General features: G+C 50.1%; 2 protein-coding genes across 6 annotated transcripts in view; one reads left to right on the top strand and one right to left on the bottom strand.

Moving 5' to 3' along the window:
• Positions 1–12129, bottom strand: part of LOC310671610 (17-beta-hydroxysteroid dehydrogenase type 6-like) — a 30468-nt gene that overhangs the window by 3944 nt on the left and 14395 nt on the right. The window contains exons 1-2 of one of the 2 annotated variants that reach the window (XM_083427951.1): positions 2085–2185; positions 705–1026 (exon numbers count right to left, since the gene is read on the bottom strand). In XM_083427951.1, the coding sequence (XP_083284077.1) occupies positions 705–1017 (313 nt within the window). In that variant the 5' untranslated portion in view covers positions 1018–1026; positions 2085–2185. Of the gene's footprint in view, positions 1–704; positions 1027–2084; positions 2186–12129 lie in introns of those variants that run through there. The other variant, XM_083427952.1, reaches the window with a different exon arrangement.
• Positions 1–12129, top strand: part of LOC310671572 (retinol dehydrogenase 16-like) — a 160254-nt gene that overhangs the window by 139795 nt on the left and 8330 nt on the right. For 3 of the 4 annotated variants that reach the window (XM_083427851.1, XM_083427848.1, XM_083427849.1), the window contains exon 2: positions 3690–4011. The exons of the other annotated variant lie outside the window; for it this stretch is intronic. In XM_083427851.1, the coding sequence (XP_083283977.1) occupies positions 3690–4011 (322 nt within the window). The remainder of the gene's footprint in view (positions 1–3689; positions 4012–12129) is intronic. 4 annotated transcript variants of the gene reach the window in all.

Raw genomic sequence — 12129 nt, 5'->3', positions numbered from 1 at the left:
AGTCCCAAAAAATTTTTTCCCGCTCCCTCAGAAGAAGGTTTTTCCTTCTGCACCACAGCTAATGGACGCCATTTTCTCAACTCCTTTATCTTTTGCTAAGTCAAATTAGAACTTCAAACGAGGGCTGCACAGCCAGATAACTAATTACAATTGGAAATTTGCCTGTATTCCGTTTAATGTTTGTTCTTTCTTGGTGAGGTTTGGCAGAGAAGTGTAGATGTAGATATGTAGAAGGAAAAATAACCATGCACCTCACATTAATGAAAACACAACGATAGAGTCCTTTTCAAAACCTTGACATCCAAATTTTGGTTTGTTTAGCAGAACTTTTTTATCTCCTTTCCAGAACATGCCTGTTTCTTAGTCCAAATTTTCATAATTTTGAGAACACAGGGATCCCCAGCTCATGAGACTGTTTCTGGAAGGTTCCCAGTTTTTGCCGTGGTCATCACCCTGCCCCCACATCTTGTGAATTACTGGCAAGACTGAGGGTTTGATCTCTTGGGAGGCAGCCATATCTCACGGCTGGAAACCAGAAGCCTGGATTAATGGTTTCTAGTTTTTTGAATAGTAGTTGTTCATTTGATATATTGGGAGTCACTTTGGCCACATTTTGTGGGAAAGTGGAATAAAGATAAGCAGATGATGATACAGATAATGCCTGGCCTGATCCAGAGCATGGAAACAAAATAACAAAAAGCTACCTTTGTTCCCCACTTGTTCTTTCACCCACTCCGTCGCTGCTGCCACACTCTCCTTACTGGTGACATCCAGAATGGTGGTTTTCAAGCGCTCTGAGGTGGCCTTGCCCAGCTGCTCTGCCCCCTTCTGTGTGGTACAGGCTGCCAGCACCCGCAGGCCCCGGGCATCCAGCTGCCTGGCAAGTAGGTTTCCAAAGCCAGAGTCACACCCCGTGATGAAGACATATTTCTCCGTCAGGTTCTCCACCGTCTGCCTCTCCTGGTACCATCGGCGAAGGAAGTAAAGCCCCAGCAGGGCAGCCAGGTAGAGCCACATGGCTGAAACCTGCAGGGAAGATAACAGACAGAGTATAAGGGCCAAAGGCACTCCTGGGCATCAACAGCAGGGCAGCTAAAATATCCATGGAGAATATGAATCATGCAGAATGTTATAGTCAAGGACACGTATGTGAGGAATCCCCAATTAGATTTCCCAGTATCTTTCTTTATTTAGAAGTAGCTCCAGGATCCACAGGCTTGAGTTGCTTTCAGACAAGGTCTTTATTGTGGAGTATCCATAATAAAAATGTATGGAAGGAAAGTGCTTAATGTCACATAAATAAATGTTTCATAACGGTGCTATGAGACTCACTCATTCAAAAAGAACCTTCCCTTCTCTGCAGGTTAACACTGGAGCAGAATACTTAACCCACACATTCTTTAATGTTGGGTAGCTCACATACGCCAATGGGACCTCCTCTTCACGCTAAGCTCTCACAAAGCATCTTTGTTCTTCCCTGGATCATGGTTTGTAGGTCCAGATTACTGCCAGGGAAAGCATAACCCTCTGGCTGTGGGCTGGCCACCCTTTACTCTCCACTCTTCACTCTCTGTTCACTTCAGCTTCCCCCCTGGATTTCCCCTGTCTGCTTTCCTCTCCCTCAGGCTTTGCGCATTCACTTGTGTCTGCACGCGCACACACATTAAAGTAAGCCAATACAGTGGTACCTCTGGATACGAACAGGATCCGTTCTGGAGCCCCGTTTGCATCTAGAATCAAACGTAACTAGTGGTGGCACGTCTGCGCATGCACGCGCCACTTCTCGCCGTTTCTGTGCATGCACGTGACATCATTTTGAAACCCGGAAGTAATGAGCTCCGTTACTTCTGGGTTGCCGTGGAGCGCAACCTGAACGTGCTCAACACGAAGCGCATTCCACCCGAGGTATGACTGTGCAAGATTAAGCAACACAGCCATTGAGCCATAGGTTCATCATCGCTGCCTGGAAAGGGTGTGCTGGAGGACAAACACAAACCTTGGTCCTTGCACAGATGTCAGAAGATGCCTTTAAACATAGCAATGGAAAATCAAAGACTGAACAATTATTTTTTTGAGTTTCTTACGTCCTCTGTAGAACTTTCAACTGCTGGCAGTTGATGGGGTGTTGTTCCTGAACTTGGTGTCCTTTGTGTTACACAACCAATGTTTAGACTTTTTAAGCTTCAGTCCAGAAGTGTTGGAGGCCTTTTCCCATTGGCTGGGGGGCATGTACCAGTTTCAGATTTCAGATTTCTTCTCTGCTTCTACCTCTGGTGCCCTCTAGGTTGTACTAGGAGGGAAGAGATCCTTCCAGTTAGGCTGGGCATGGAATATTTGCTCATTAAATTCAGAAAAAAGAGGAGAAATACAAGTACGTTTGCCCTTCTGTGTGTGTGTGTGTGTGTGGTGTGTACACACATCTACACACAAACACACACACAGTTTTCTTATGTTCTGAATATAAAAAGACACTTTTATGGGCTTCTTATAAATGGAGAAAGAGAGAGAGAGAGAGAGAGAGTGCAAGAAAGAAAACAAAAAGTGGAGCTATATTTCCTGATGCGCGCAATTGATTTGCTTAAATTGGAAAAACATCTCTTGATCTTGTATTTCTCACTGTATTCCCCAGTTCATCATATGACAAAATATGTCATATGTGTTTAAAAATCAGGTCAATAAAGAATGGGGGAAATACGTGGATTATTTAAAAAATCTTTGCAAACATTTAACTACATTAGCAGGAAGAACACAACACAAGAAGTTAAATAATAACTTATTTGGAAACTAGAGAGTAACAATTATAAGGAACTATAGGGGAAACGTGGGCGGCGCTGTGGGTTAAACCACAAAGCCTAGGACTTGCCGATCAGAAGGTCGGCGGTCTGAATCCCCGCGACGGGGTGAGCTCCCGTTGCTCGGTCCCAGCTCCTGCCAACCTAGCAGTTCAAAAGCCTGTCAAGTGCAAGTAGATAAATAGGTACCGCTCTGGCAGGAAAGTAAACGGCGTTTCCGTGTGCTGCTCTGGTTCATCAGAAGCGGCTTAGTCATGCTGGCCACATGACCTGGAAGCTGTACGCTGGCTCCCTCAGCCAGCGAGATGAGCGCCGCAACCCCAGAGTCGGTCACAACTGGACCTAACAGTCAGGGGACCATTAACCTTTATAGGTGAAATGCAGAAATAAAAGTGAAACCAGAAGATGAAACAGAAGGGGAGGAGGGAAGTCAAATTATGTTTTTATTTCTGAAGATGTACTACATTTCATATCTTTTGTAAAACTGAAAACTCAAAAAATAAAATTAACAAACAAAACAAATTGGGGATTGGACCTTGAGCAAGTGGTGCAGTAATGGCAAAATAAGGCATACGACCTGTTGGATTCTGATGCTGAGCTTGCACAATATTTGAGCTCAGCATTGCTTATTTCTATTGATGCAGATAAGATCACACTGCTCCTCTTTATTAAGCTGTTCGGTTAATAAACAACTAGCTAGAGCTATTGTTTATACTTGTTTTAGCCTGCTTCTGCTCCAAGCAGCTCATTGCTTCATTTCTCCTTCCCCTCAATAACACTGCGTGGGAGGCTAAATAGAGCAGTGAGCTTCATGGCGGAGCAGGGGTTGGGATTTGGTTTCTCCAAGGCTTGCTAGGTGCCTGTGTGCCCTCACTCTTGCAAACCTTTTCCCTGCAGGTTTCAGCCATGTGGCTCTACCTGGCTGCCCTGCTGGGGCTTTACTTCCTTCGCCGATGGTACAAGGAGAGACAGACGGTGGAGAACCTGACGGAGAAATATGTCTTCATCACCGGCTGTTCCTCTGGCTTTGGGAACCACCTTGCCAGGCATCTGGATGCCCGGGGTCTGCGGGTGTTGGCAACCTGTACCACCCAGAAGGGGGCAGAGCAGCTGAAGAAGGTCACCTCAGAGCGCTTGAAAACCACCATTCTGGATGTCACCAGTACAGAGAGCGTTGCGGCAGCGACAGAGTGGGTGAAAGAACAAGTGGGGAACAAAGGTAGCTTTTTGTTGTGTTGTTTCCATGCTCTGGATCAGGCCAGGGATTATCTGTATCATCATCTGCTTATCTTTACTCCACTTTCCCACAAAATGTGGTCTGAGTGACTCCCAATACAGTGGTACCTCGTGTTAAGTACTTAATTCGTTCTGGAAGTCCGTTCTTAAGCTGAAACTGTTCCTAACCTGAAGCACCACTTTAGCTAATGGGGCCTCTGTTCTTATCCTGAAGCAAAGTTCTTAACCCGAGGTTAGTGGAGTCTGTAACCTGAAGTGTATGTAACCTGAAGCGTATGTAACCCGAAGTACCATTGTATATCAAAAATAAAATGTATGGCCATTTTAAAAAGTATTAGAAACAACTAAAATCAATAAGGCAATGAATGGGGAAGGAATTCCATGGGGTCACCTTAATTCAACCTCTGTCAAGAGCTGCTAGGATTGCCAAATAACCTGAAAGATTATTGCTTTATGCCTTTGACAGCAGCTTGTTCTGTGAAGTCACACAGTGAAACTTCATTTTGTATTAAGATAAATGTTCCTGTCTGATAATGTCCACTGATACAAGAGACCATAATCAATGCTGCAAGATTTTAATTTTAATTAAAAAAAAATTAATTAAAAATGAACCACCTTATTCTAAAAGCACAGATATCATAATCAGCGTTGCAAGATTTTAATTTTAACTGACAAGCAGCTGCAGGACCTCAAACTGATTAGCCAGCATTTGCAGTGTAGGAGAAGCCTCTGGAGTCATTTTGCTGATCTACATTGAATTTTTCCTCCTAATAGCTGCTGGGAAAGGAGGCAATTTAGATGGGGGGAAATACTTGGGAGAAGAAGGAACCAGAGGAGTTAAATTGCAATATCTTTTAAGATGCTTCCCATTTAAATGTGTTGGGGGAGCCCAGAGCAGAGAATATGGAAGGTATAACCTTCTGGATCAGGCCAATGCCTCTTCTCAGCCACCATTCAGTTACCAGCAGATGACTTCTCAAAAGCAGCAATCAAGCGCACTCTCCCTTCCTGTGCTTTCCAGCCATTGGTATTTGGAAGTATTTCTGCTTCCAGCTGTAGAGGCAGAGCATAGACATCTTGGTTGTCCAATCCACTTTTAAAACCATCCAAGTGGGTGGGCATCCCTATCTCCTGAACCTTCCAACATTCAACTTCATTGGATGTCCATGAGTTCCAGTGTTAGAGAATGAGAAGCAGTGTGGGCCTTGGAGTTCCCTAACCTATTGGTATTGGGGGACTTCAACATCCATGCTGATGCCACTCCCTCCTCACAGGCTCTGGACCTGGCGTCTTCCATGGCAACAGTAGGGCTCTCCCAGTTTGTTTCGGGCCCCACACATCAAGCAGGCCACACGCTGGATTTGATCTTTGGCGTTGGTATAGATGTGATCATGTCTCCTTCGATGAAGGTGCCATGGTCTGATCACTACGCTCTTAAAGCCAGGGTTGACTTTCCACCCCCACCCTGCTTAGGTGGCGAGCCGATTTGGGCTCGCCCGCAGAGGCCGATGGACCCTGAGAGATTCTGCCAAACCTTGCGGGACCTTGCTCCCCCTGGCGACTCATTGACTGAGCTAGTTGAGGGCTGGAATATCCAGCTCCTGGCAGCCATCAATGAGATCGCACCTAAGCGCCCTCTGCGACCCCGCAGAAACCGGGCTCCCTGGTTTACTGAGGAGCTTCGGAAAATGAAGCGGGACCTCAGACGGCTAGAGCGAGTATGGCGGGATGCCCATGACGGAGCCTCAAAAACATCTTATAGGGTTTTTATAAAAACCCATGAGATGGCAGTGAAGGCCTCTAAGAAGTCTTACTTCTCGGTCTCCATTGCATCCGCTAGCTCTCACCCAGCACAATTATTTAGTATAATCAGGTCTTTAACGTCCCTTGAAGGACAGCCAAATTTAAATAACAATTTGACACACAGCTGTGAGGCATTTGCGAGCTTTTTTGCGGAGAATGTCCTGTTGCTCTGCCATGACCTCCCTGCCAATTTGGATACACTAAAGGAACTGGAGGCCCCTCGACTGTCCTCGGGTCCAGTATTGGACCACTTTGACCGGATATCCCCAGCCAATGTGGACAGACTCCTCCGAGCTGGAAAGCCCACCACCTGTCCTCTTGACCGGTGCCCGTCTTGGCTGATTAGAGCGTGTCCAGACGAGGTGCGGGCCCCCCTGGGGGATATCATCAATTTATCGGGATATTCCCAGGGGAATTGAAGGAGGCAGTGGTGTGCCCACTCTTAAAGAAAACATCATTAGATCCCTTAGATCTATCCAATTACCGCCCGGTTTTGAATCTTCCATTCCTGGGTAAGATGATTGAGAGAGCGGTTGCTGAACAGCTTGGCAGGTTTCTGGATGAAACATCGGCTCTGGATCCATTCCAGTCTGGCTTCCGCCCTAACAGACGATCTCCGCAGGCAGCTGGATTGAAGCGGGTTGGGGCTGCTGATTCTTCTAGACCTGTCAGGAACCTTTGAGATGGTCGATCACGAACTCCTGGACCACCGCCTTGCCAACGTGGGGATCCAGGGCACAGTCCTTCAATGGCTGCGCTCGTTTCTCTCTGGTCGGGGACAGAGGGTGGCGCTTCGGGGGGAATTGTCATCGTGCCACTCCTTGGTGTGTGGAGTGCCTCAGGGTGTGATACTCTCCCCGATGCTTTTCAACATCTTTATGTACCCCCTCGCCCAGCTTGTCCGGAGTTTTGGGCTGGGTTGCCATCAGTATGCCGATGACACCCAACTCTATACTATACCAGCTGCACTGGCTCCCGGTGGAGTACAGGATCAGGTTTAAGGGGCTGGTTTTAACCTTTAAAGCCCTATACGGCCTAGGACCCTCGTACCTATGTGTCAGGGAACTGCCATCGGAGCAGGAGGCGGAGAGGAGGCTCCCGGACGATGGTGGAGAGGGTCCTAGTAGAAGGAGGGATAGCCCATCCACTGGGGAAGGTAATCAGCGTAACACCAGTGGGAAAGGGGAGGAGATAGAGGAATCGGAGAGCTGGCTCCAGGACTCTTCGCAGGAGACGAGCAGAGAGGGCACGAGTACTGGGTTGCCCACACCCACCTTGCGCAGAAAACTTTCGCGCAGGTAACGGGGGAGGAGACTGGGCGTCAAACAGCTTCTATGCTGGAAGCGGTTTAAGAAACGCCCACTGACGGATTCTGCCAGCGACTGAGGCAGCCACAGAACTTGACAGAAAGGGTTCAACCATGCAACCTAGCCAGGAGTAAAGGCAACTTACGCACAAGCAATCCCTAGAACCATTACAGCAATCCGTCAGTCCCTTACGTTGCTTGTGCGCAGCTTCGGAGGAGCGACCACATGAGCCTTACCAGGGGAGCCAGAGGTCAGGAGGAGCCAGCAGCTGGAGGGCAAAGTCTGGTATGGAGAAACTGAGACTTGGAGCAGCATGTGGCTCTCCTAACGGCGTGGCTGGATGAAAGGCGGGCTCAGGATGCACAGGTCAGACCCACCCCCATCGCAAGGAAAGTACCGGGGTTGGTACAGAAGTTTGGGGGGGGACCCACAAGACTATAATGTGTTCCGAACGGAAATAGAATATGCCTTGGAACTGCAACATAATGACTTTGAGGACGATGGAGAGAGAGTAGCCTATGTGGTGGGGCATCTCCGGGGGGGGGGGGGCACGTGAATGGATTAGGCCCCTCATGGCAACACAGAATACGGCTCTGAAGGACCTTAAGAAGTTCTTCCAGGCCATGGATGCGATGTATTCCAGTGAAGTGGCACAAAGTGTGACTCGTCGGGAGTTGATGGGGTGCAAGCAGGGGAACCAATCAGTTAGAGAATACTGGTCACGTTTTGCCATGTTGATCCACCGGCTCGGGTGGAGTTTGGACTCGGAACCGGTGCAAATGCTATTCAAGGAGGGGTTATCTCCTGCTGTGAAGGACGAACTGTCCAGGGCCCCCCGCCCGCAGTCCATGGATCAGCTGACCAAGGCTGTGCTTGCGATTGGAGTACGACAGGAAGCGCGTGCTCAGGAGAATCGCGAGGGAAAGGGGGAACGTTGCCTTGACTACAGCATTCCTGAAATACCAAGGCAGCTTTCCCAGGCTCCTGAACCAATGGAGGTGGATGGTGCTCACGCCAGCGGGGTTTCAAAGTCCAGTGAAGGTCGCAAAAGGGAGGGAAAGGATTGGAAGACGACTAAGAAATGTTTTCTCTGCCAACGGCCAGGACACTTTGCCAGGGTCTGCCCTCAAAAGAAGGCCTGGCAAGGGATGGTGGGGGCTGCCGGCGGGGAGGAGAAGGGGGAGCAAGAGCAGGCGCAGGGAAACGAAAGTGCCTGGCTGCCAATCCAGAGGGCCAGCAGCCAGGCCAGCAACCAATAAAAGCGCCCCAGCCTGAACGCCCCAGAGCAGCTATAGCTGTCGAAGTGGTGCTAGAACTCCCGAATGGGCACCCAGTTAAGGTTGACGGGCTGCTGGATTCAGGCAGCTCCTGTAATTTCTTCAGCAGGGACTTTGCCCTGGAGACCAACTCCACCTACTACCTTTAGATTTTCCCTTGCAAGTGACCACCATAGATGGCAGGGAACTTCTGGGAGGGGAAGTGACACACCAGACCCCACCAATGCGAATGAGGGTTTCCAGACACACGGAGACCATCGCCTTTCACGTGGCCACACTGGCAGGACCTCCAATAATATTGGGAATGAGCTGGTTGGCACTGCATGACCCAGTAGTGTCATGGCATCAGCAGTCACTCAGCTTTGGATCTACTTACTGCTTGGAGCACTGTCTGGGGGGGGGGACACACCCCAAGAATGACTGTGGCCAGGGTGGCTGGGCTGGCAGTGGGAACGAAAGGGGAGGTGCCAACACAATATGCTGACCTAAGGGAAGTCTTCAGGGAGAAAGAGGCAGACAAACTACCCCCTCATCGGCCCTTTGACTGCCAAATCAACTTGCTCCCAGGGGCTCAACTACCTATGGGTAAGCTGTATGCCATGTCCGACAGGGAGATGCAGGAGTTGCGGCAGTTTATTGACAAGAATCTGAAGAGAGCATTCATAAGGGAATCAAAGGCGGTGGGGGGCAGCCCGGTGTTCTTTGTGGACAAGAAGGAGACTAACCAGCCCAGATTGGTCGTGGAGTATAGGGCGTTAAATTTGGTCTCAGAACCAGTGACCTTCCCAATGCCAAGGATTGATGACATTTTAACACAGGTGAGGCGGGGAAAAATCTTCACTAAGCTGGATCTCAGGGGAGTGTACAATCTGATTAGAAAACGGGAGGGGGACGAATGGAAAACCACCATGTTCACCCCCCTGGGAGCGTTTGAGTACTTGGTCATGCCATTTGGATTACAATCAGGCTCCGCCTGCTTTCAAGCTTTCATGCACCACGTGTTGGGGCCCCTGCTGTACAAGAACTGCGTGGCCTTTTTGGACGATGTCTTAATCTATTCGGACAATGAGGAGCAACATGTCAGAGATGTCAGGGAGGTGCTAAAAAGACTGCATAAGCACCAGTTGTGGGTCAAGCTGGAAAAATGCCAATTCCATGCCAGAGAAGTCAAATTTCTGGGGTACAGGCTGTCTGACAAGGGCCTAGCTATGGACCCGAGCAAGGTGCAAGTGGTGTTGGAGTGGAAGGCACCCAAGACCCGGAAGGACGTGCAGAGGTTCCTAGGGTTCAGCAACTTCTACAGGAAGTTCATAAAGAACTTCGCCCACTTGACAGTGCCCATCATAGATTGTCTCAGCAGCAAGAAGAAGTTCGCTTGGACAGAAAGTGCCCAGCAATCCTTCAAAAGGCTGAAGAAGGCATTTGCCTTGGAGGAGCAGCTCCTGCATGTTGATCTGAAGAAGCCCATGAGGTTGGAAACCGATGCATCCGACCGAGCCATTGGGGCAGTTCTTCTTTTGCACGCGGGAGCCGAAGGGGGCTGGAGACCGTGTGCCTTTTTCTCGAGGAAGCTGAGCAAATTGGAGCAGAACTATACCGTGTATGACCGTGAACTGCTTGCAATCTATGCGGCATTTCGACGATGGAGACATCTGTTAATAGGGACGCAACACAAGATTCAGGTCTGCACTGATCACAAGAACCTAGAATACTGGAGGACCGCGCGAGTACTCAACCAGAGGCAGATGCAATGGGCACAGGAGTTCTCCAAGTTTTCCTTCGAGATCCGATACGCACTGGGAGAAGAAAACGTAAGAGCAGATGCTCTTTCCTGGAAGCCGGAGTACATGGAAGGAGAGGGACCGCAGGAGATACGACACGTGATCCCCGAGGACCGATGGATGTGTGTGTGGGAGCGTTGGTTGGGAAACGGGAACTGGGGGAGCTCACTAGAAATGACGAGTTTGCTCAAGCTAAAATCAGAGAACTCTGAGATGGAAGGGAGAGCCATGGAGGGTTTGAGGAAAAGGAAGGGCTGTTATACTACAAGGGGGCGTTGTATGTACCAGAGGGGACCCTGAGGGGAAGGGTACTCAAGCAACTCCACGACAACCCCACGGCGGGCCACTTCGGGCAACACAAAACTATGCTACTTGTCACTAGGCAATTTTGGTGGCCAAGGGTAAGGGAAGACGTACGAGAATATGTACAGGGGTGCGACCGCTGCCAAAGAGCCAAAGGGGAGAGGGCGGCTCCTGCGGGGTTACTGGAACCCTTACCCAACCCTGGGAGGTGGTGTCCATTGATTTTATGACAGATTTACCCAAGTCGAGGGGGAAAACAGCAGTCATGATAGTAGTCGATCTACTGACCAAGATGTGCCATTTCATCGCTTGCTCACATGCGGTGATGGCAGAGGAAACAGCCAGGTTGTTCGTGGAACACATCTTCAGGCTGCATGGAGTTCCCTCGAGAGTCATCTCAGATCGCGGGAAACAATTTACTTCCCGGTTCTGGAGGAAGCTCACGAGCTTGTTACAGGTAGAGGTGGGGTTCTCGATAGCGCGACACCCGGAAACCAACGGGCAAGCCGAAAGAGCAAACGGGATACTCCAGCAATACCTATGTCAGCGAGAGACAGAACGATTGGGTAGAGAAGTTAGCACTGGCTGAGTTTGCATACAACAATGCTGAACATGTATCCACGGGAATGAGCCCGTTCATGGCCAATTATGGGTGTCACCCCAGGGCCTTCCCGGGGAGGGGGGGAGGAAGGATGGAGTGTACCTGCGGCAGAGCAGTTTGTGGAAGAAATGGAGGCCTTGCACCAGCAACTCAGGTGGAACTTGGAGCGGGCCAAGGAAATTTACAAGAGACAAGCCGACAAACACCGTCGGGAGGGGGAAACCATACGGGTGGGAGACCGGGTGTGGTTGTCAACCCAGGGGTTACCCCTAAAGGGAGGGTGCAAGAAATTGCAACCAAGGAGGCTGGGACCATTTGAGGTAACACAGCAGGTGAACCCGGTGGCATTCAAGCTCAAACTGCCTGACAGCATGAAGATACATCCGGTGTTCCATAGGTCCCTACTCTCACCATACAGGGAGGGGCGGGAGTTTCCCAAGCAGGGGGGAAGAGTCACCACCCACCCGCAGGTAGAGGAGAGGGAACACCATAACCAAGCTACGGAAATACTCGATTCTAGGTGGCGAGGGCGCCAGGTGGAGTACTTGGTAGCTTGGGAAGAAGAACCCGAGTTAGAAAACACGTGGGTCCCTGCTGAGGCTGTCACGGATGGGTATCTAGTGGAAGAATTCCACAACCGGTATCCAAGGAAACCAAAACCACTAGTGAGATTCTGGGAGGAAGAGTTTGGCACTACAGACGACGAAGAGGACTTCGTGGGTTTTCCTGCCTCCGAAGAGGAGGAAGGGGAGGTGTCCGAGGAAGAAGAAGCAAGCTGGGAGACTCACCCCACGGGAAGGTACCGGGGCGGGTGGGAAGCGGGTTTTGAATCCTCGGAGGATGACGACAGCTCCTTCAGGGGATTCCCCGCATCGTCGGTCGGGGATAGGGACGAGGGTACGTCAGAAGGTCAGGCCGGGGGTGGAGGGGGTCCTGGGGGGGAGGTGGATGTCAGGGAACTGCCATCGGAGCGGGAGGCGGAGAGGAGGCTCCCGGACGATGGTGGAGAGGGTCCTAGTAGAAGGAGGG

The sequence above is a fragment of the Podarcis tiliguerta genome (assembly GCF_965153285.1).
Source record: "Podarcis tiliguerta genome assembly, chromosome: 2".
Taxonomy (NCBI): domain Eukaryota; kingdom Metazoa; phylum Chordata; class Lepidosauria; order Squamata; family Lacertidae; genus Podarcis; species Podarcis tiliguerta.
This window is presented reverse-complemented; position numbering and strand designations above follow the sequence as displayed.